This window comes from Mobula birostris, chromosome 14, assembly GCF_030028105.1.
Source record: "Mobula birostris isolate sMobBir1 chromosome 14, sMobBir1.hap1, whole genome shotgun sequence".
In the NCBI taxonomy this organism is placed as follows: Eukaryota; Metazoa; Chordata; class Chondrichthyes; order Myliobatiformes; family Myliobatidae; genus Mobula; species Mobula birostris.
This window is the reverse complement of record NC_092383.1, coordinates 72598076-72623616: the sequence shown is the minus strand read 5'-3', so window position 1 is coordinate 72623616 and position 25541 is coordinate 72598076. Positions and strand designations below refer to the sequence as shown.

The 25541-nt window shown below is 40.6% G+C and overlaps 1 protein-coding gene across 3 annotated transcripts in view; it reads left to right on the top strand.

The window, feature by feature from the left end:
- Window positions 1-398: 398 nt before the first annotated feature.
- Window positions 399-25541, top strand: part of LOC140209966 (semaphorin-3D-like) — a 106532-nt gene continuing 81389 nt past the window's right edge. The window contains exons 1-2 of one of the 3 annotated variants that reach the window (XM_072278663.1): window positions 399-623; window positions 25319-25479. In XM_072278663.1, the coding sequence (XP_072134764.1) occupies window positions 467-623; window positions 25319-25479 (318 nt within the window). In that variant the 5' untranslated portion in view covers window positions 399-466. Of the gene's footprint in view, window positions 624-5044; window positions 5109-25318; window positions 25480-25541 lie in introns of those variants that run through there. The other 2 variants (XM_072278664.1, XM_072278665.1) reach the window with 2 other exon arrangements.

Sequence of the window (25541 nt, the reverse complement as noted above, 5' to 3'; positions counted from 1 at the left end):
ATTTCCAAATCATAGTACAGCAGAAACAGATTTTTCCAATGAAACTGATCTGTTTCCAAAATATGCTTCATTCATAAAATTTACAGTTAATCTGCACAATATATTAATGATAAACTTGATTGTCTTAAATGAATATCAAGTCTAATCTAAAAGAAGGTATAAATGATGTTTATCGTCTGATCTTTATCAATTACGTATATCTTAAAAGTTTTCTTGAATTAATACAGATTATTGTTCCGCAGACTTCAACACTGTCAGCGATAATTTTGCAGTGCTTGGCTCTGCCAAAACCACTCCTTCCTTGTCTGTTCCTTTTGGAACTCATGCAAATTGTTGGAGACTGATTGGCAGCTGTATCACCACTCCCACTAGTAGTTTCAGAACTATTTCAGCAGTGAACTGTAATGAATTGAATTGGTATACAGTGGGACTGGCGTGCATTGGAGTAATGCTGTAGACTTGTAACATGGAGTGTATAATTCTAATTGGAGAAAGGGATTACAGAAAGAAGTTTCATCCTCCAAGGGTTACTGCTGTGTGCTGTTGTATTGTTTTCTTTGCTCTTTTACCGGTGAGTGATGCCTGGAAGCAAAGTAAACCTCGCCTGAAGTTCTCATACAAAGGTAAAAGGCTCATATGTGTCAGATATTTCCAGGTCTTTTTTAACATCTAGAGTAATATCAACCTTATATTCTTTACTGTTAAACTTGGAAAAACCAGCAAGACACTGTGTTTCTGACATGTAACATGAGAAAGTAATTATTTTGACACAAGATGCATATGGTTATAATTTCAGCTAAAATTTTTCTGAATTGCCATTCAATCTTTAATTAAACTCTATAAAACTAAAAGATTCACAAAGGTTTTGTGTAAATTTACCTCAGAGATATCAAATAATGATTTAGTAATGGTACTAATTCCAGTCTTGAAGATTCCAGTAAGTTCCTCAAAGCAAAATTGTAAGTGCAATTGTATATAAATTTGGACAAGTGACAAAATCTCACTTCCTGGGTAGAAGATTGCAAACTTTACGTTTACCTTTTATAGCATGAAATATCAATTTGGCATAAACAATTCCTGAGCCACTGGAATTATTAGCTTTCTAGTCAATGTTTGTTTCTACATTGTGGGATTAGAGATTGAGCAGATGCTTTGTGAAGAGCAGAAGCAGTAAATGACTAAAATCTATTTCAAGTAGAGAACTGTAATGAATTTGATGAAGGTGCTGAAGGCAAACTGCCTGGAGGTAATTGTAAAAAAGGCAATGGTCTGTCTTAAATATGCAAAAAGCCTGGCTTCTTCACATGGAACGTTCATGGTTGATTTCAACTGTTCTTTCCTCACCTTGTCTTCAGCTGCTGCTGAAAACGTGACCGATTTAAATCATATTTATTACTTCTATTTTTTAAATAGATAAAATAAATTCAGAAGTGGCATAATGATCTGCTGACAGCAATAGGTCATAAGGTGTGGGTACATTGTTTTTTTAAACCATGGAAGCAATGTTTCAGTTCCACACCAGAATAAAAGCTCTACTTATACACATCTTGACATGTGTTACCTCATTATATGAACTACTTCTTAAATGTTTAACCTTCATTTTTTTAATTTAAAAAAACAAATTATAGCATTATTTGACTTACAAAATAGAAGCAAAGAATTTACCTAAACTTTGAATTTTTGCTTTTTCTAAGGAATGGTGCCCATTAACTTATGAAATATTTAGTGTAACCTGACAAGCTAATTTCTGCTATATCTTGTCTTTAAGAAAAAAAAATGTAATGCAAGCTGTTCTCAATCTTTAAATGGTAAGCCACTTTTATGAGGCTTTTGGGCTATAGATCAGCAGAACAATGATAGAAATGAACTTATAATGTAAATTTCTGCACCCCTTTTAAACCAAAATAAAAGTGAATGGGTCTGTAACAATCCTGTCAGGGTTAGGATAGAGTAAACTTTTCCCTTTCTCCTTTTTTATAATTAACTGTCAGCATTCTCTCTCTCTCTCTCTCTCTGTCCATTGGTATGTCTCTCTCTGTCTGTCTGTCTGTCTCTGTCTCTCACACACACACACACACACACACACAGACACACATACACACACACACACACACACACACACACACACACACACACACACACACAGATCCCACTTACATTCCCTTTGTTTTTTAAGCCACATTGGGAAATAGATTATTGGGTATTAACTATTGGATTTGCTGCAGTGACCTTCAACTCAACTATAGATGCCATGGCAATAATTATGCAGAAGAAACATTTGCTGCTGTTACTGATGTCACAACTCTCTCTCTCCCTCTCTCCTCTCCTTTTTCCTCCTCCTCTACCTCTCCCCATCCCCTCTCCTCCTCTCGCCTTCAACCCTTCTCTCCCTCCCCTGTCTACGCTCCACCATCTCCCTCTTCCCTCCCTTTTCCCCTCCCTCAAAGTCTCTCTTTCTCACACACTCTCTCTTTCTCACGCACACCATCTCTTTCATTCTCACACAGACTCTCGCTGCCTCTCTTTCTCACGCACTCTGTCTCTCTCTTTGTGTGACTTCACCGGAGTGTGGCACAAGAGAGGTTTAGTTTTTTTATGAATACCAGATTGCGATTTTGTACTTTATATTTCCAATTTCTCAATGAAAAAGGTAACATTTAAAGCTCAGTACCTTATATGCAGCCTTACACGAAGCCCAGAGTTGCTGTAATAAATCAAAGTTATGCAGAATTTTCTCCAAATACTTGTTCTCCAGAGCAATGCAATCTATATATCTGACAGATACTAGACATTTGGCATCTGGTATAGGTCTGGAGGAAGGAGGTATGTATGTGAATTTTAATGTAAGGTTGTTACTGACAGAACAGGGGGTACTGTGACCTTTACTGCACAAAGAAATTATTCCGTTTATGCCATGAACTGATACATACATCATAAATATATCCAATAAAAGGAAACCTAGGGATGTCAATGGTATTAGGTATTAGATTAAAGATTACATTAATTCTGTTTTACATGCTTTAAAAAATCTGTTCCCAAGGAATAAACTGAACTTTCAAAATAAAGACAATTCCTCCAAGTACACACATCTGTAACAAACAGATTTTGCCGTCATCGCTGTAAGAACTGAGAATGTATTCGGTTCACAGAGCGACAAAATATTTTTCCACTCACACTGTTCCTAAAATAAGTTGGATGTAAAAGTCTGGTTGGTCTTGAGATTTTTATTTACAAACACAATGAGCGCTATGTTACTGAAGGAGCTGTCAATCACTCATTCATTTATCTTCTGTGGCATATGGAATTTCTTTAGTTGAAAGGATTATGTTAATTGAAGGAACGCAGTTAGTGATCTTCTCATGACAGCATGCTTAGTGCTCGCAGCTGGTCATAAGTTGCCTTTGTCTTTCCCGCATCAAACATCACTGCTACTTTTAATGATTATACAGGAAATAGCTAATTACCATATGAATCTTCAGTGAACATCTAGCCGCATTGTTTAATTAGTCAGCGATTGATTGCAAGGAGCAGCCATACATTAACAGTTATGCTGTTGTCAAGGGAAGAAATTTCAGTCTTATTTTTGTTCCAGTGATTAGCTATGTACAGAGTTTGTTTAATAAAAACATAGACGCTGCAGTATCTAATCCGCATTGTTTAATTAATCAGCAATTCATTGCAAGGAGCAGCCATATATAACAGTTATGCTGTTGTCAGGGGAATACATTTCGGTTCCAAAGATCAGCTTGCTTAATGAAAATTACAACAGCAATCGCAGGAGCAACAAGTGATGGGGAGCAGTAGTATTTTCTAAATCCACCGATTGTTGTATATCGCTTATCACTTGTATAATGGCGCTGGAAATCTTACTGTATTGCAGATGAGATTAACTAAAGATTTTACAGCTGTTCTAAACTCCCATGGAAAATCGTCTTCAGGGACATGCACATCTGCTCCTTATGAACACTCCCGGCATATTTTCTGAAGAATACATGTAGAAGAGAAAAAACTATTCTATAGCTTTATTCATCATTCGGGATTTCTTTCCATAGAAAAAAGAAACTACATAGATTAACAAAATCTAAACTCTTGACAGGTTAAGGGAACAAATGAATGAGTTGTGTGGGTTGACATACTTTCAGCAAAACTGGAAGATGCTTGAGATGAACGCTTTGTACTTGAGAACAAAGCCTAGGATGGGAATGGTACTAAGGAAAGAAAAAAATAAAATGTGTGGAAGTGGAACATGGGAATGGGGACCCGGCCAAAAGGATGATTGCTTCAGGAACGTGTAAATGGTTGGAATGGATTATAACTGGTGATTGAGGAGATAAAGGGGTAATGAAAAATCTAAATAAAATATAGTTGAACTCAACGCTTTCAGGATAGGGAAAAGAAAACTGGTTTGGAATGTTTCTTCAAAATCATTTCTGAAGAGAGTTGGCGTGTGCGAGTGTACATGCATATAAATACATAAAATAGGAAGAAACATAGAGTAGTCAATAAAACTACGTATTACTGCAAATTAAAGAATGCAGTAATTTTCATTGCATATGTACTATTGAGAGACCAGCATCAGTGAGCAGTTAACAAACCCAGCAAGAAGTCAGAATCTTCAGCAGTGCTGAAGGGAAACAAGATCATAACAGTAGGAAGTGAAAAGGTGTAGAACTGGAGATGGTGAAAATAAGGTATTCTTGGAAATAGAGTTAATCTTTATTTTGATTCAGAGGATGCAGTGGATGCTTTCTCCACCACTGAGCACATTGAGTGAGAGAGAACTTCTTCACTCAGAGGTTGGTGAAAGTGTGGGATGAGCTGCCCGTGCAAAGTGGGGGATGTGCGTTCGCTTTCAACATTTAAGAGAAATTTGGATAGGTACATGGATAGGAGGGATATGGAAGGTAATGGTCCGGGTGCAGATCAATGGGACTAATGGTTTGACATGGACTAGATGGAGCGAAGGGCCTGTTCCTGTATTGTAGTGTTCTTTGATTCTGTAATTCTTTTTACATAGAGCATTGCTACAAGAAAAATGAATTCTTCATTAAGGACCCAACCAACCAGACTATGCTTTCTTCTCACTACTACCAGGAGTACAGCAGGAGGTATGGTTTCTTTAGGTTCAGACAGCCATCAGCTTCCTGAATCGGCAAGAGTAACTTCACTCAACAAAACTCTGAATGGATTCCATAACCTACAGACTGACTTTCAAGCACTCTTCCAACTCATGTCCTTAGTGTAATTTATTTTCTATTTGCACTATTTGTCTTCTCTTCAACATTCTTTGTTTGTCAGTCTTTAGTTATGTACCATTTTGCGTAAATTCCATATGTTTCCTTATTTTCTTGTAAATACCTGCAAGAAAATGAATCTCAAGTTAGCAACATATATGTACTTTAACAATAAATTTACTTTGCATTTGACTTTGACTTAACGTGCATGATGCATCTGAAAGCTTCTAGGCACCAAAAAGGCGAAATCTTTTAAATATACAGTATATATTTTTAAATGAATAAATTTAATGAGTGATTTGTTCATGATGTCTAAACATCAGAAGCTGAGAAGTTTATGGTAGTAGTCTAAAGTGCCAAGAAGTTCTTTTTTTCTGCTCTCGCTTGAAAACTGGTACTTCAATCCACTTCAAAATCACTTTTCTGGGATTTATGAACATAACTTTCTGCCTTGACAATCTTGAAATATGAAAATGTTACTGATCACATTGGTATCTTTTTGTGAGCAGATCTATAGAAAATGCTACTTCAGCTATAATCTCACGAAAGCTGGACATCTGAATAATTAATGTGATGCTCATTACACATGATATCCAGAATAACATTCTAATAGCTATAATGATGAACACTTCAAAGCTGAACAAGAACAAATTGCCCATATGTGAGCTTCGCATATGATACAGTAGAAACATTTGATGGACTTTGAATTGATTATTTTGGACTTGGAACAAGAATGTTAATGCGTGTCCATTTACTTTGGCTAATGGCCTGTAGGACATACAACTCCTTTTGAGGTCCAATTTGTGAGATCCAAGGCAAACATCAGGAATGCAAATTGATTTAAAGAGAAAATCGTTTGGGTCACAGATTTAATAAGTTTTGGCTGAACATGGGACTTTCACGGTTCTTGTCTCAGACAGTTGACTTGTTCACTGTTCCTCAAACATTTTAATTCAAGATGTTCCAGCTGTTGACTGTCGCACATCTGAGTTATAGTCATCAATGGTACTTACTCTGTGAAATAAAGAAATGAGTCACCTGTAGTACTTCAGCTGAATCATGATGTTCTTTCTGAGTATGGCACAAGAGAGATTTGTTCACTTATAAGCAAATTACTACATTACTACGGATTCAGATTTATTTATCATACGTACAGGGGAAACTGGTGGAGTGCATCGCTTGCATTGGTATCCAGCACATCTAAGGATGCTAGGGGCCGCCTGCAAAATGTCGCCATGCATTCCAGGGCCAACACAGCTCGGCAGAACAACAGAAAGCACAATAAAACAGAATACAACAAGCAACAGACCAGCAACAGCAAAAGCAAAACAAGGCACCTACCCACCCACCCACACATACAAGCAGTCCTCCATCTCCAGGACAGGCCTCAGGGCTCCATTCTCCAGATTTTAGCTATCAAGCTTGAAATTCTGGACTTCTGATTTACCATCAGCCTTCGATCTTTGGTATCGACCCCTGGACAAGCCGATGACAGGACCCCAGGCTCGAACTCCACACTTGCCTATTGACCAGCCCTCGTGCCACCTCTTGCTTCCTGCTTGGACATCTAATACAGGGCCCCATCGACCTCGGACAGCTCCACATCCCTTGATGCCTATCCACGTTGCTAACCTCTGAGTGCAGAGCAAAGGCCTGGACTCCAGATGTCCCATGGCCCAAGTCCACATTGCATTCCTTCACACGTAGAGCAGAGCCTAAGCTCTGCATGTCCTTTATCACTCATCCATGTTGTTGACCTTCAAGTGCGGAGCATGGAGCAGAGGCCTAGAACCTGGCCTGATCTCTAACTCCTCCACACCCTTGTCCCTAAAACCTAATCTTACCCTTTATTCCCCTCTCTGTCTCCAAAACCATCCCTACAAACTTAAAAAAAACTGGCATAAGGCATTGGAAAAAGTGAACTCTGTGGCTCTGATATATTCATCCAATGTCAGATGCTGAAGTATGCTTAATTCCTTGCGCAGTTAGTGCATCCTGCAAGGTCAAGAGTGTTTCATCAACATGGAGAACAAGCACAATAATTTAGTCTTACGACCTTCCTTTGTTTTTTAAAGTCATCAGAGGTCTAACAAATGCTAAATTGTGAAAACAGTCCTGGCCATTTTGCACCCTTCAGCTAAGATCAACACCTCACTTTTTCTGTTCATTACCACCTAATGCAGGGTTTCCTATCTCTTTAGTGCCATGGACCCCTTACCATTAACTAATAGGTCCATGGACCCCAGGTTGCAAAACCCTGATCTAATGCTATGTTGGAATTTGCTCTGCATGAATTGTCCACATTTTGACAAGTACATTGCAGAAGTATCTTCATTGACTGTAAAGTTACTTAGGACACATAGGTGTGAATACAATTTTCCTTCTTTATAAAAATAGTAAAATAATTTGAGACTTTTGGTTGGACAACCCGTCACAATTGCTGCAAATCAAACAGATGATTAGCTGATTTTACGTTAGTCATGTGGCTTCAATTGTTGATGTTGTTCACTGTAGGTGGCAGGAGCCAGCTCCTGCAGAGCAGGAAAAGAACACAGAGTGCTGATCATCTCCTGAAAAGGATGGAAAATAATGGAGCATGTTATTATGTGAACTGATCGTATGGGACTGCGCTGTAGAGAGGTTGGGTTGAAATGGTTGCCAAAGCTCAGTTGGTTCACAATTGTGCTCAGGACAGGAATCTTGTCATACTTACCCTTAAGTAGCTCGCAGAACTGAGGCAACTCCTCTGAGGCAGAAAGCTGTATCAGACTTGACCATGGACTAACTTTGTCAGTCCATGGCCTCCTCTACTGCCACGATGAGGCCATGCTCAGGATGGAGGCTCAACACCTTAAATTCCATCTGGGTAGCCTCCATCTGATGGCATGAACATCAATTTTTTTTTAGATTATGAGAACACTCAGTCCTCTTTTATTGTCATTTAGAAATGCATACATGCATTAAGAAATGATACAATGTTTCTCCGGAGTGATATCACAGAAAACAGGACAAACCAAAGACTAACACTGACAGGACCACATAACTATAACATATAGTTACAGCAGTGCAAAGCAATGCCATAATTTGATGAAGAACAAACCATGGGCGCGGTAAATTAAGTCTCAAAAGTACCCGAGTCGATTGACTCCCGAGTCCCCGATAGCAGGCCGCAAAAGGGAGAAACTCCCTGCCATAAACCTCCAGGCACCGTCAACTTGCCAATGCCTTGGAAGCAGCCGACCACAGCCGACATTGAGTCCATCCGTCCGAAAACTTCGAGCTTCCGACCAGCCTCTCCGATGCAGCCTCCCGAGCGCCATCCTCTGCCAAGTGCCTTCGACCTCGCCCCAGCTACTGAAACACGCAAAGTCGAGGATTTCGGGGCCTTTTGCTCCGGAGATTCCGGTTACCACACAGTAACAGCGGCAGTGAAGCGGGCATTTCAGAAGTTTTCCAGATGTTCCTTCGTGCTTTCACGTCCATCTCCATCAAATCAGAATTGTGCACAGTCCCCTACTTGACAGATAACAGACATCACCACTGAAGTGGCCACGTGCGCTGCCTTCGCGCCGCCATCTTCTCCTTCTACGAAGTTCCAATTTCATGAACTTCCCACAATTTCTCCCCCTCCTCCCCTTCACCTTTCCCCGTTCCTGTTTTCCTCTCTCAGCTTATCTCCTTACCTGCCCTCTGGTGCTCCTACTCCTCCCTTTTCTTCATGGTCTTCTATCCTCTCCTGTCAGATTTTCCCCTTCCCCAGCCCTTTATCTCTTTCACTCCCTCCCCTACATCCAGTTTCACCTAACACCTTGTACTTCTTCCTCTCTACCCTCCCCCTCCCCACCTTCTCATCTTACTTCTCCTCGATTTTTCCTGATGAAGGTTCTCGGCCTGAAACAGCAACTGTTTACTCTTTTCCACTGATGCAGCCTGGCCTGCTGAGTTCCTCCAGCATGTTGTGTGTGTTGCTTTAAACTTTACCTGAGAGGAAACCCAGTGGTTCCTAATAAGTGTCTGGTGCCATGCGCAGCCGACCGTTGTATCTGCCAGTGATGCTCATATCCTCAGAAACAAAAATAAAAGTTCCAAGAAATCTGTGCTAGTTCTAAGAGAGATGAATTTCATAGTAATATTTGCTGAGAATATATTACACAATGAAATGAACATATTTTTCAAAACATCAGAATTTGGCCTGAACATAAACGGCTGCAGATTGCACAGTTCTGAAATATTTCACACAAGTTTTAACAAGAGACTTGGCTTTTATAATAAGATGTTCAGTAGTTATTCAGTGATTATTTAATGAAACTGTTTTTAATCAAAACATACATTTGACATGTACACTCCTGTCTGAAAATTCAACTTGATTTCTCAAAGTAAAGTTAGTTACTTGTGAAATTATTTTATTACAAATATAGAATTCAAATGTGAGGGCATTTGGAATGCACTTGGGTAAGCAAGCAATGTCAATATCAGGAAGCAGTCTGGTGCAGTCTAGTTTAATGTAACATTTATTTTGTTTCAGTAAATCAAAAACTTACAGAATATCATTTCCAATATTTTTGAAGAATTTACAGTGTTGATAATTCCAGCAACTTCCTGCTAATTAGAATGTAAATTCCATCAGGTTGGTAGAAAGTAAAGCTTTGTACATCCAAGTTTGGAACTGTGCTCAAACCTCCATGATTCCTGTGGCCTGAAACCAAAAGAGCTGTCAACAGTGTATCTTCAGTTTGCCTCTCCCATGCTGGTCCATGGAAACTCTGTTTCCTGGAGCATGACAGTAATTTACATGAAAATGATTAACTGATTTAAGCAATTAACTGACTTAACTAATTACTTCATGGAAAATTAAGTTGAGCTGAAATGGATTGATTGTTCCCTACTTTGATCAATGCTTTATGTCATGCTCTTTTCATTGGTAACATTCTCACTCAGGGGTGCCCAACCTTTTTTATGCCATTGACCAAGGGTCTGTGGATGCCATGTTGGGAAACCTTGGCTCACTTCTGTTCAACCATTTATCCTGTGCATGTTAACAAATTGGAACCTGATAGAGCAAAGCCTAGATCTTAAGGATCCCATCCTTATTTAAAATTTCCTACAAGTCATCACCACTTTCTTATCTTTAATTTTCTGGAGATTTCTGTGCCGCCAATTTAAGCCTCAGTCTTCCACAAACCCGTTCAGCCATGCCTTCAGCAACCTTAATGCAGTCTATCCCTCTCCTCTATTTCCTTTGTCAAGATACTCAATAAAACCTGCCTCCATTATCAAGCTTTTGGTGCTACAATTTCCTTTAATGGTTTGCTATCAAATTTTGATTGATAATGCCCCCATAAACTGCTTTAGTGCACTTAGCCATGTTGTTGTTTTTGCTTTCATGATTTTTTTGGATGAATTTTTAAACAGGGGCACCTCATCTTTCTTATACAAAAAAAAACAGAATTTGTAAGAAATTCCCTTAAGTTCTCTCAGCAAGTGCCGTCAAAATCGGGGTACATGATTACTTGTTTCCTTGTTTTTTTTTTGGAAGGTTATGGTGTCTGAGCTGGCAGCCATGTTTTCTACAGTGATTTAATTTGAAACATCAGACTCAATTGGATCTAAAGCACATTGGAACATATCAAGATCTTAAAACGCACTGTTGTAGACTTTTATTAGGATAGGTAGATGATATTAGAAGAGGAAGATGGAAGGGTTATTGTACCATTAAGGGTATGGACCTGCTTTGAAATTGGGCAGCTTCTGAGGCCAAGGGTGTCACGTGCATCTGAATGACACCAATACTTTATGTGGTTGGCCATTGTGCTGAAGGAAGTCTCAGGTGAGCCTGACACCAGTTGAAGGATTAAGGCCTCAGGAAGAGTAGATACCAGAGTCTCTTGATCAAGTAACGGGGAGTCAGGGGTGGGAGGGGTAGAAGGGGGGATAACAGGAGATTAGAAAGTTGGAGGGAGTGGTGCAGTTACACACCAGGACCTGAAGGTGTGGGGGAAGCAAGGATGGTAGTACCAGTCTTGAAATTGCATTGCTTAAAGGCAACTATAGTTCAGAATATTATGATCTAAGATTCAAGTCAACATTGCAAGCCCTGCAATGAAGCAATTTGACCCTAAGACTACCATAATCACCCTCCTCTCCAGAAATAACCAGCCTTCCTATGCACATAGAAAAACAGAACTTTGAGCTCATTGCCTTTATTAACTTTGCCTCCAACTTTCACCCTGCCCTCAAGTTTACCTGGTCCATTTCCGACACCTCCCTCCCCTTTCTAGATCTTTCTGTCTCTGTCTCTGGAGACAGCTTATCCACTGATGTCTACTATAAGGCTACTGACTCTCACAGCTATCTGGACTATTCCTCTTCTCACCCTGTCTCTTGCAAAAATGCCATCCCCTTCTTGCAATTCCTCCGTCTCCGCCGCATCTGCTCTCAGGATGAGGCTGTTCATTCCAGGACGAGGGAGATGTCCTCCTTTTTTAAAGAAAGGGGCTTCCCTTCCTCCACCATCAACTCTGCTCTCAAACACATCTCCCCCATTTCACGCACATCTGCTGTCACTCCATCCTCCTGCCACCCCACTAGGAATAGGGTTCCCCTGGTCCTCACTTACCACCCCACCAGCCTCCGGGTCCAACATATTATTCTCCGTAACTTCTGCCACCTCCAACGGGATCCCACCACTAAGCACATCTTTCCCTCCCCCCCCTCTGCTTTCCGCAGGGATCGCCCCCTACGTGACTCCCTTGTCCATTCGTCACCCCCATCCCTCCCCACTGATCTCCCTCCTGGCACTTATCCTTGTAAGTGGAACAAGTGCTACACATGCCCTTACACTTCCCCCCTTACCACCATTCAGGGCCCCAAACAGTCCTTCCAGGTGAGGCAACACTTCACCTGTGAGTCGGCTGGGGTGATATACTGCATCCGGTGCTCCCGATGTGGCCTTCTATATATTGGCGAGACCCGACGCAGACTGGGAGACTGCTTTGCTGAACACCTACGCTCTGTCCGCCAGAGAAAGCAGGATCTCTCAGTGGCCACACATTTTAATTCCACATCCCATTCCCATTCTGACATGTCTATCCACGGCCTCCTCTACTGTAAAGATGAAGCCACACTCAGGTTGGAGGAACAACACCTTATATTCCATCTGGGTAGCCTCCAACCTGATGGCATGAACATCGATTTCTCTAACTTCCGCTAAGGCCCCAACTCTCCCTCGTACGCCATCTGTTACTTATTTTTATGCACACATTCTTTCTCTCACTCTCCTTTTTCTCCCTCTGTCCCTCTGACTATACCCCTTGCCCATCCTCTGGGTTCCCCCCCACTGTGTTTCTCCGCGGACCTCCTGTCCCATGATCCTCTCATATCCCCTTTGCCAATCACCTGTCCAGCTCTTGGCTCCCATCCCTCCCCCTCCTGTCTTCTCCTATCATTTTGGATCTCCCCCTCCCCCTCCCACTTTCAAATCTCTTACTCACTCTTCCTTCAGTTAGTCCTGACGAAGGGTCTCGGCCTGAAACGTCGACTGTACCTCTTCCTAGAGATGCTGCCTGGCCTGCTGCGTTCACCAGCAACTTTGATGTGTGTTACTTTGATTGAGTATTTATGCACTACTATTCCGTTCTTTATCTCTATGTTCTTATTAAGAAAGTTTATACAAGTGGAATAAACAGGAAGGTAGTTAGTATATTTTGGAGTTTAGTTATGCCCATTTTAAATGATCAAGATTGGATTTATGATTGTCTCACATATATATACAAGTAATTAGAAGCAATATGTGAACTTGATTCTTCTTCTAATCTTTGGCACCAAAACTGCTGGGAGTTAAGACAGCAGAAACTCAAAGAATGATATAACTTTACTGCAAATTTCTAAAACCACACAGCATGAAGAATTTTGAAAGTTCAATCCCAGCTAGAGCACTTATAAGAATTTGACTAAATTCCCTGCAGGTTCTGAACTAGTACTGTGCCTAATATGGTTCCACACACACACACTACTGTAGGAAATACCTTCCCCACCACATGAATAACATGATCAGAGATTGTTTTTTTAATTCTTCCCCATTGGAGAATTTGAAGCAAAGGGCACTTTCTTTGTGGAACAAATCTACATCTTTATTACTTTAGCTCTGTCTGAATTGGACCATATGGGGAAATAATCCTCTGCCTTCCATGGAGATCTTCTCTCATCAATTTTAGTCAGAGGTGTGGTACATCATAGGCTGCAAAGATAGAGTTGCACCAACTAATTGAAAGTCTAGACATCTCTAAATTTTGTGAGAATAGTGATGTACTGTACATGCAAATTTAACTTTTGAACTCATGCAGCTTCAACCCTGTCTGACTTCTTCAATGCTTATCTTAATGTCAATCTTGTTAAATTTATTTCCTGAAAGCTATTTTTGTTTCTACCCAGGTGTGGGCTTTTAAAATCAGTCTGGCACCACTGCCCATGAAAAGCCAGAGATTGCTTTACTGTTGGGACAAGTCTGTGTCAACCAACAGTTCCCTGGCCAGAAAACCTTGCAGAATCCATGCACAATTTACTAATCCATTTTGCAGCTTACAAAAGAATTGGTGGCAAATGGATAACACTCCATATTGGGTCATGTGCTTGGGGGCTTTGAACATACACTCAATAAATGGATCAGATTACAGCTTTCTATAGCTGATGTTTCAACATCTTCTCACGTTGATGCAAGGCCTTGCAATTAAAAAATACATCTTACTTCGGAGTCTATGGCCCTTTCAGACTTTCAATTGATTGATTTATTTTTGAGAATTACATAGTGACACCCATTTGAGCACCTAACATTTGCATTTCTCCTTCCATCTTCAATACCGGTCCAATCACCACCCCCAACACTTACCCTTCTCCTCACCTACCCCACAGCCTAATTTTGTGTCCATGAAAACCATCCCATTGTATTCATGGAAAAAGACTCAAGCAATGATTACTATGAGGTCACCTCTCATGTCATCCTCTAAAACTACAGAAAGCATCTTAATTATAAATCAATGTAAAAATGCTAACTTCCAGAGTGCAGGTCCTCATTTTTATCCTATATATCTAAGGCTTAAAGGATCAAATTCTAGATTTAGATGATTGGTCCTTGCTGCAAATTTAGATGATTTTTAAATAGATCTTTCAAAATAAATTTCAGCATGATATGTATTAAATGGAGAATTTTAAAAGAGGTCCTCAGTTGCAATGTATTTAAATATATTTTCTAATATATTATTACCAAGCCTATGTTTCATGGGAAAGTGGATGAAAAGATCAGGTCAGGATTTTAGTAAAAGTTGAGAAAATTAAAAATAGTGTAATCTTTGAGTCAGGATTGGTAGTGCTTCCAGTGTGAAATCTTTTTCTTTAAATTTCAACTGTAGATTTTAAAAAACAATTCTTTAAACTACATCCTTTCTAAAGCAATACTAGATTCACACTCTTTCTTTTTCTCTGATAAAGAATCATCGTGCGGTTATGAGCTGCGGCACTCCTTAGATCCATAATGAAAATGAAGGCCTGTGGGATTCCAAACTGTTCAACATGATGAGGATGTCACAACCAGGCTTAATCATACGCTTGACTAAAATTCAGCTTACTGAGTGCTTTCCCACAGTGGTCAAAGGATAGGACAGAAACCTGAACCACATCCTGTTACTGAGCTGAAACCCCCGCACCTCCATCCATTCCTCTTATGACCACGACCTTACCCCCTTCACTAAAGGTTTGGGACCTCCATCTGTCACACAGGCTGCAATAACATAAGTCAGCATGAACCTTGGATCTGCATGGATCAATTTCACATCATGTTTGCTTAATAAAATTGGGAAGAAAATCCCGAAATACTTGTCTTTCTGAAAGCATGTAATAAAAAATGTGCAAACTGTGATATTATCCTCACAGCTCCCAAGATGTTTTAAAAACAGATTGGCTTTGTACACAGTTTCAACTTGTTATTGGACTTTTCATGCCTTTGCATCCATCACCTAACTTTTCCTAGACAAGTGGATGAAGTAACTGAGACAATGGGTTTCTCAAGGGCTGCAGTACGCTGCTGCTTTCTAACCAGATGAAGAAGGCATTACCAGACAATACTCCAAGGAGTGGCTGCTCCAAATTCCTTTGAATTATCCATTATTTAATTGATAAAATTTTCCCAGTTATATTAAGCGAAAATAAAAAGCCTTTGAAGAAAAGTTTATTAATATCATTCCAGGTCACAAAGTGCTATTTTTTTGGTTCATTCTTAACAAGGTGGTAACTAGTAGCCTATCTGATCTGGAAAGGGAACTAGAGATAAGTAATAGTGCTGTTCGGCGTTATTGCTTGCATAGTGCCAGAACATTTGCACGAGCTTAGAGGTGAATAAAACCTAAATGATGCAAAAAAGGCATCCAAGGATTCATTCAGAAGTAAGGACAGAAACTGATTAAGTTATTAATGACTTGACTTCCTCCTATATGGTGGAAAATAATCTATCAAATTTTATAGCAGGATGAAGACCAATATTATGTGGATAATTGAAGTAAGCTATGTTTGGGTTATGCATCTTTCACTCTTTACTTTGTCATTATTTATGCCACATCCCAGTCATATTTACTTCTTGGGAAGGACCAATGCCAATGTTGAAATACCCTGTCTGTACTGTTGAGTTATATGATCATCTCATGGGAGAACATGGGAACATAACATTAGTTGTTCATTCAAGTGTAAGACATCCCAGAAGTTTAGAGCAAGAATTAATCCACTCCCAGAGAATTGTTAACCCTTGCAATGAAGTGTTGGTTCATGACATTGACAGTGATTCTTTGAGTCTTTCATGTGGGACCTGGAGCTGTCACTCTTTATTTTAGGTTTCCAGAGTCTGCAGTTTTTTTAAAAATTACATTTACTGTAACGTTCTGACTGATTGCATCTTCCAGTCATTCACATGCTCATGGATACATGCTATGTCCCCTTAAGATAAAGATCACAAGGAAAGACTGGCTGGGTGGCAGGTTACCCCCTGTAGATGTGAGAGTTGCTTGTTATTCTCAGAGCAGATTGATTCTCTCCAACAGTTTGATTGTTCGAATTCAAAGTGATGGATGAAAGTCAGAGTGTTTTGGATTTTTATAATTGAAAATTAATGTAGGAGTTTATTTGTGTACCTACTCCTCCCATGAGTCGCACACTCAGAGTAATACAGTGTAAAAACAGGCCCTTTAGCCCTAATCACCCAGGCTGATTAAGGAGTCGATCTGCGTTAATTCCACTTTCCTATATCCTGCTGTTCCTTTTCTACGCAAGTACCTGCCCAAATGTTATTTTAAATGCTGCGACTGTATTTCCCTTTGGCTCTCCTAGCAGCTTACTGCATATTCCAGCCCCCTTCTGTGTGAAAGACATGCCCTCAGATTTTCTTTAAATATTGCTCCACTCACCTTAAACCTATGTCCCCTGGTTTTAGATCCACCCTGCTTTTGGAAAAATTCCTTGGCTATCTACCCTATTAATGCCCTCTAACTGTATAAACCTCTATAAAATCACCCCTTAGACTCCTGCACTCCAGTGAGAACAATCCCAGCTTAACCAATCTCTCCTTGTAACTGAATCCATCCATCCTAGGCATTGTGCTTGCTAATCTCTTCTGCACTCATTCTAGTTCCACCACATCCTTTCTATAGATTGGTGATCAGAACAGCAGAAAATATTCCTAGTGTGACCTAACCGTTGCCTTGTGCAGCTGCAACACGATGACTCACCTGTGATACTCAACACCCCTTCCTATGAAGGAAAGCAAGCTAAGTCCCTTCTTCCTTATCTTATCCGTCTGTTACCATTTTCAGGGAGCTATGAACTTGCACTACAAGGTCCCAAAATACATCACTCTTCTATGCTCCTTGTCATTTACTGTAAATGTCTGACCAGTATTAGTCAACACCAAATGCGTGAATTGTCTGGAGTAAATCTCTTCTTCCACTGCTCCAACCAAATTTCCATCTGATCTGTGTTCCTTGGTATCCTGAGCCAAGCATTCTTGCAATCTACAACTCCTCCAATTTTGCGTCATCAGCAAATCTTTGGTATCAAACCACAAATGTTTAAAAGGACCTGAGGAGTAACTTCTTCATACTCTTTGACCATGTGTTCATCCAGACTTGCTACCACAGCCACATATCCTTCCCGGGAACTTGTCTCTGCTGCCATCTTGTACTACGTGGGGGCCAGTCATTTAGCGTGTACTACCCTTGTTTTTCAGCATCTGCAGAATCTCTTGTGTTCTTCACACAAAGCCTGGTTTTGCTTATGCACTGAGCTGCTGGTAAAAGTGGTTGAGGCAGGTAGATTAACAATATTTAAAATTAATTTACAGAGGGACTTGGGATAGGAAAGGTTTAGAGTATGGGTTCCCAACCTTGTTTATGCCATGGACCCTTACCATTAACCGAAGGGTCCATGAACACCAGGTTGGGAACCCCTGATTTAGAGGGATATGAGCCAAATCTGGGCAAATAGGACTAACTTTGATGGATAACTTGGTCAGCATGGACAAGTTGGGCTGAATGGCCTGTTTCTGTGTTGGGCTACTCTATGTCTCTATGACTCAAAGGATTCATTCGCTAACAAAGTACCTGATATACTTTTCCTCCATTTTCCTGGTCAACCTCTCAATTTCCTTCATTAATCAAGTTTCTCTAACATTATCATCTTTCTTTCTTACCCTACAAGCTTTAAGGGTTATGAGTTTTTGATGAATTGGGGAGTATTTATGTATATTCTGATAGAACATGTGCTGCAATATGGAATCATATCTAGTTTTATTGTTCAGCAAATAAACAGGAGAGGTTCCGGAGGATTGGAGGGTTGCGGATGTTGTTCCATAATTCAAGAAAGGGAGTAGGGATAGCCCTGGAAATTATAGACCAGTGAGTCTTACTTCAGTGGTTGGTAAGTTGATGGAAAAGATCCTGAGAGGCAGGATTTATGAACATTTGGAGAGCCATAATATGATTAGGAAGAGTCAGCATGGCTTTGTCAAAGGCAGGTTGCTCCTTACAAGCCTGATTGAATTTTTTGAGGATATGACTAAACACATTAAGGAAGGTAGAGCAGTAGATGTAGTGTATATGGATTTCAGCAAGGCATTTGACAAGGTACCCCATGCAAGGCTTATTGAGAAAGTAAGGAGGCATGGGATCCAAGGGGACATTGCTTTGTGGATCCAGAACTGGCTTGTCCACAGAAGGCAAAGAGTGGTTGTAGACGAGTCATATTCTGCATGGAGGTCGGTCACCAGTGGTGTGCCTCAGGGATCTGTTCTGGGACCTCTACTCTTTGTGATTTTTGTAAATGACCTGGATAAGGAAGTGGAGGAATGGGTTAGTAAATTTGCTGATGACATAAAGGTTGGGAGTGTTGTGGATAGTGTGGTGGGCTGTCAGAAGTTACAGCAGGACATTGATAGGATGCAAAACTGGGCTGAGAAATGGCAGATGGAGTTAACCAGATAAGTGTGAGGTGGTTCATTTTGGTCGGTCAAATATGATGACAGGATATTGTATTAATGGCAAAACTCTTGACAGTGTGGAGGATCAGAAGGCTGTTGGGGCCCGAGCCCACAGGACACTCAAAGCTGCTGCGCAGGTTGAGTCTGTGGTTAAGAAAGCATACGGTGCATTGGCCTTCATCAATCCTGGGATTGAGTTTAAGAGCCAAGAGGTAATGTTCCAGCTATATAGGACCCTGGTCAGACCCCACTAGGAGTACTGTGCTCAGTTCTGGTCACCTCACTATAGGAAGGATATAAAAACCATTGGAAGGGTGCAGAGGAGATTTACGAGGATGTTGCCTGGATTGGGGTGCATGTCTTATGAGAATAGGTTGAGTGAACTCGGCCGCTTTTCCTTGGAGTGATGGAGGATGAGAGGTGACCTGACAGAGGTGTATAAGGTGATGAGAGGCATTGATCATGTGGATAGTCAGAGGCTTTTTCCCAAGGCTGAAATGGCTAGCACGAGATGGCACAGTTTTAAGGTGCTTGGAAGTAGGTACAGAGAAGATGTCAGGGTTAAGTTTTTTACGCAGAGAGTGATGAGTGCGTGGAATGGGCTGCAAGCGACAGAGGTGGAGACAGATGCGATAGGGTCTTTTAAGAGACTCCTGGACAGGTACATGGAGCTCAGAAAAATAGAGGGCTATGGGTAACCCAAGGTAATTTCTAAGGTAAGGACATGTTGGGCACAGCTTTGTGGGCCGAAGGGCCTGTATTGTGCTGTAGGTTTTCTATGTTTCTATGTTAAACATGCATAAACCAGCAGGCACCTTTCAGTCTGTAACTGTTTGCATTTTTGTAAGTTATGATCCCTTCTCACACTGGAGGCACAGCGGCAGAGACTGTGAGCAGTTTTAAACTCCTGGAGGTGCGCCTCTCGCACATGTGCTTATGGTCCCAGAACACATCCTCCATAGTCAAGAAAGCTCACCGCTCCCTCTGTTTTCTGAGGAGGCTGAAGAACTGAATTGAATTGAATTTATTTCTTACATCCTTCACATACATGTGGAGTAAAAATCTTTGCGTTACGTCTCCATCTAAATGTGCAATCATAGTAATTTATCATAATTTATTATAAATAGAGCAGTCAATGTAACATAGAGTACACTCAAATCAGCATGAGTTAATCAGTCTGATGAGCCTGTCGGTCCTGCGTTTTATTCTGCGGTACCGTCTCCCAGATGGTAGCTGCTGGGATAGATTATTGTTGGGGTGACTTAGGTCCCCAGTGATCCTACAGGCCCTTTTTACACACCTGTCCTTAAAGCTGTTTATCCTCTCAACCCCAGATCCATTAATGTCAATAGGGGTTAGCTCATCTCCATTTCTCCTGTAGTCCACAACCATATCCTTTGTTTTTGCAACATTGACGGAGAGGTTGTTTTCTTGACACCACTGTGTCAGAGAGATGACTTCTTCCCTGTAGGCCACCTCGTTATTATTTGAGATAAGACAATGTAGTGTTGTCGGCAAATTTAATGAGCAGATTGGAGCTGAGGGTGACGACACAGTCATTGGTATACAGGGAGTAAAGTAGGGGGCTTAGTACACAGCCCAGAGGGGCTCCTGTATTGAGAGTCAGAGGGTTGGAGGTAAGGGAGCCCACTCTTACCACCTGCTGGCCATCTGACAGGAAGACCAGGATCCAGCTGCACAAGGCAGGATCAAGGTCGAGATCCCTGAGCTTCTTGTCGAGCATGGATGGAATTATGGTGTTGAATGCTGAGCTGTAGTCCAAGAACAGCATTCTCACATAATCACCCTTCTTCTCCAGATGTGTGAAGACGGTATGTAGAGCAGTGGCTATTGCGTCGTCTGTCGATCGGTTGTGTCAGTTGGCGAGTTGTAGGGGGTCCAGTTTGGCGGTAGCATGCTGCAGATGTAATCCTTGGCCAGCCTCTCAAAGCATTTGCTTATTATTGAGGTGAGAGTGACAGGACGCCAGTTGTTCAGGCATGTTACCTTAGTCTTTTTTGGTATAGAGACAATGGTGGATAATTTGAAGCAGGAGGGCACTCTACACTGGAGGAGGGAGAGATTAAAAATGTCTGTAAACACACCTGCCAGTTGTGCTGCGCACATCCTGAGTACTCGCCCTGGGATGCCATCTGGTCCCGCAGCCTTGCGACTGTCCACTCATTGGAAACATCTGAGTAACTCAGTCTCAGAAGTGACCAGGTTGCAGGTTGTAGCAGTGGCTTTCCTCGGAGGCTCAGAGTCAGCGACATCGAACCGAGCATAAAAGCGATTGAGCTCATCTGGGAGAGAGGCTGCAATGTTGGCGGCACCACAACGTTTGGCTTTGAAGTCTGCGATCGTATGCAGCCCTCGCCACAAGTCAGTGTGCTATTCGTTGCGTATCTTGACTCAATTTTGTCCCTGTATTGTTGTTTCACAGCCATGATAGCTTTGCGCAGATCATAGTGCAGAGAAGGCTGGTCTATACACAGTTATACTCACAACCTTTTACAGATGTACAGTGAAGAGCATCCTAACATGCTCATCACGGGCACTGCACTATGACAGATATGAGGCCTCTATAATGCGTAATTAAAACAGACCAATGCATCACCAGCCCCATCCTGCCCTAGATAGGGTGGCCTAGGAGGTAACCTAAAACTAGATATGATACCATTTGCAATACATATTCTATCTGAATATACATAAAGAGTCCCCAATTCATCCAGGACATACCTACAGAAAGGTACTGGAAAAAAGCCAACAATATCACGAAGGATCCAACTCACCCTGTTTACGCACTCTTCGTCCCATTCCCATCAGGAAAGAGGCAACACAGTACCCACACCAGGACCAGTAGACTGAAGAACAGTTACTTCCTCCAAGCTGTAAGGCTGATCAACACTTCCACCCATTAACTGAACCCACCATCCACCATCACCACGACATACACATTGCCCAGTGTCACTTTATGTACATGTGTCTATGTGTATAACAATTATACATTACATTTCATAGGATTGTTTTTATATTTATATTTATTGTGTTTTTTATTGAGTTCTTTATGCTTATTCCGATTTTGTTTTTATGCTGCATCATAATTAGAGTAACAATCATTTTGTTCTTCCTTACACTTGCATACTGAAGAATGACAATAAACAGTCTTGAATATGAAGCGTGTTTAAAACCAAACTAACTTGAAATATTAGAAGAATGGTAATTTTGCTGTGTTGATCATCATCATCATCACAGTTACAGGTTCCAGAACTGAGGTTATCTTTCTTTGATTCTTTTCCACATGATGGGCATTTAATTTAGAAATCTTTACAGATTTCTGTAGGGTACAGGATTGAAATTCTTGCCCGCAGTATTCAGTAACTCACCTGCTCTTGAGTCTAAGCCCTCGCATAATACATTTACCGACATATACAATTGAGTTTTTAATTGTATAAATATATTTTGACGTGTCATTAATTATTTGTGCCTGCTCTCACTTTGTAATGTTACAAATCTTCTGGGGTGATACTAGAACTAGGCACAAGTTGGACAAAGCAGAACAAAGCATTTTGAGCTATTTATCTGAAAAACTAAGCAGCAAGAAAGTATAATGACCCCTTGGTAAAAATGTTTGGTTTACCCAGTGGTTGGAGCGATAATGTCTCCATGAACTATTTATTATGTTGACAACAAATTTCAAGACATATGCCAGTGATTAAATCTGATTCTGATTGAAACTGCCGAAGCAAAGTAGTTTGTTAATTAACATGGCCACTCAGTCAATATAACCATTGATGTGGAATCATTAGAGTCTGCATTCCGAAAAAAAAATTTCTTTTATATAAACCATGTTTAAGGTAAGTATTTTCTGTTTTGTTATTGATTTGTTTGATTAGCCTTTGCTAAACACATAAAGTAAACAGTTCGATTTGATCTAAGGCATTAAACAAGTGCTGATGTATTGGACTTCTCCTGAGCCCTCTTCCTGGTCCTTGTTTTTTCTTCATTATTATATTCAGATAGTTGTTAGAAAGGATTTGAAAACAAAGTTGCCACGAAAGGATTTGAAAACAAAGATAAGAAACTTCTTTGATCTCTAAAAGGCATCCATTAGTCTTGCGAGACCGTGGATCTGCACCTGGAAAGTCTTCTCTCTCCAGGGCGCAGGCCTGGGCAAGGTTGTATGGAAGACCGGCAGTTGCCCATGCTGCAAGTCTCCCCTCTCCACGACACCAATGTTGTCCAAGGGAAGGGCATTAGGACCCATACAGCTTGGCACCAGTGTCGTCGCAGAGCAATGTGTGATTAAGTGCCTTGCTCAAGGACACAACACGTTCCCTCGGCTGGGGCTCGAACTCACAACCTTCAGGTCGCTAGTCCAATGCCTTAACCACTTGGCCATGTGCCCACTTCTCTATGCTCATCCAATTCATTTTTTAAAATTTTAGAATAATCCAAAATTGAGAAAAAGACATTGCAGTCCCCTGTAGTATCCTCAATACAATATAGCACTATACATCAAGGCAACTGTTTGTGAAAGTAAGATTTTCCCATTGGTGTTCCATAGTACAGCATAGTTAATTAGGGGGTTGTACTTGGAATTAACAGTATTTTAGGTGGCAGCTCATTAAAGCAGCTCCTTTGTACCTAGTAACATTAGAGGTGAAATACCCAGAGGTTTCCACTGCCATTACAGTTCAGGTTTGGTGTTCATTCAAACATCAGAAACAATAACATTTGAAAATCAACCCAAAGACTATTTTACATCTAAGTAGGCTGAGGTGACTGTGAAATCAAAATGGAAGCACTCCTAGTTTGGAAAGCTGAAACCTACGGTATCTTCACTTCCGCTCCACAGCTGCAGTTTGCGTTTTATTTTCAGATATTTTTCATAGATTTGCAAGTTATGACAAGGACAATAAAAAAAGCTGAGGGTCAGTCACAAACAGTTTGAATGATTTTTTATGTAATGAGGGAATTGACATACTTATTTTTAAATGAAAAAAATCAAACAATATTGTATAAAAGGTCAAACAAAAATCTTAATTATTCTCTTATGTGGATTTGCTAAGGCTATAACTGATACTACTCATGGTGCTTTTAAAAGTTACCATAACTTTCTTACTACACTGTAGAAGTTATTAAAAGTGCATCTATATAAAATTTGTGGAGCAATATATTCCCTGAGAGTATTCTTGACATGACTTTTGTGACTGTTAAAAGAATCAAGTTTAAATTGCAATTATTTTTGCCATGAAATTGTATACCGATCCCTGCCTGAATTTTTGGCTTAGATTTTTTGATCTTTGTATCATACCTACCATACTAACTTTGTTCCATTCCCATAAATATATTTTAAAAGTTCCCTTGTTGACCTCGTGGCACACAGTTTAGGAACTCATTGTTGGTAAGATGAATAGAGTCATAGAGGTTGGAATTCCATACTGATCAGCGTGAAATGCTGCTCTTTGGGAGGATCGGACATAAACAGTGAATAATGATGCTGGAGGGGGTTTTGAGGAGCAGGGGGACCTAGATGTACAAGTGCAAAGGTTCCTCTAGGTGGCAGCACAAATAGATTGGGCGGTGAGGAAAGCTTCATGGGAATACTTGCCTTCATTAACTGGGGCACAGAATATAAGAGCAGGGAATTTAGGGTGCACCTTTATAAAACAGGTTGGACCTCACTTTGGGTAATATGCACAGTTCTAGTCGCCACACCAGAGGAGGCAAGTGATATCCCTGTAGCGGGTGCAGAGGAGGTTCACCAGGATGTTGACGGGGTGGAACATTACAATTATGTGGAGTTGTTTTACCTGGAGTGGAGGAAGCTGAGTGGGGGCAGGGGGTGTATATACAATTATGAAGAGCATAGTTAGGATAGAATGTAAGAAATATATTAAAAAAATGACAAGCAGAGATAGGGTAAATGGGAAACTCTTCCTCTAAAACCAGAGGATGTTGATTGAGGGTAAGAATAACAGCTTTAAAGGGATGTCAGGAAGAAACGCTCACACCAGAGGGTGATTGGAACCTGGAATGCACCAGGGTGATCTCACAACACTGAAGTATCTAGACAAACACTTCAATCACCAAAACATAGACAGCTATGGACCACGTGCTGGTGAAAAGGAATAGTTAAAGATGGGAGAGCATAGTTATAGTGAGTTGAAGGGCCTGTTCTGTGTTGTACGACTCTATTAATCTCTGACTCAGGTTGAACTTCATTGTGCAATGAACTTGTTGAGATTATTCCTGCTAGTTTCCTGCCTCTAGGTCTCCCTTGGGTCCTTGGCATGTGGTTAACCCACTAATGTATCATGTGGACTCATGCTGTCATTTTCTTTTTTTCTCTCAGGAACAATTTGCCACAATTTTCCTCAGTGTGACCACATTACAGTTGACTTTTTTAAAATACAACTCAAAGTTTTCATAACAAACTTTCAAGGCTACTTGCTCAGAATTTTGGCAGCAGCTCTAACCTTACTCTGATCATTTATGTATGTTAAACTGTGTGCTGGTCTTTTGGCAATGATGATTAATATTTGAAATTTATATTGTGCTTCTCTGTCAGATCTGCTGATGAACGACAGTTGTAACCCATTTCAAGGATCAGCTGAGAGTTCAAGTTTCCAGTCTTTATTAATAGATGAAGAAAGAGGGAAACTTCTGGTCGGTGCTAAAGATCTGATTTATGTTTTGAATCTGGAAAATTTGAACAAGGAACCCAAAAAGGTACAAATCATCAACAAAGTAGTTAGATTATGGATATAAAACATTTGATACAAATCTAATTT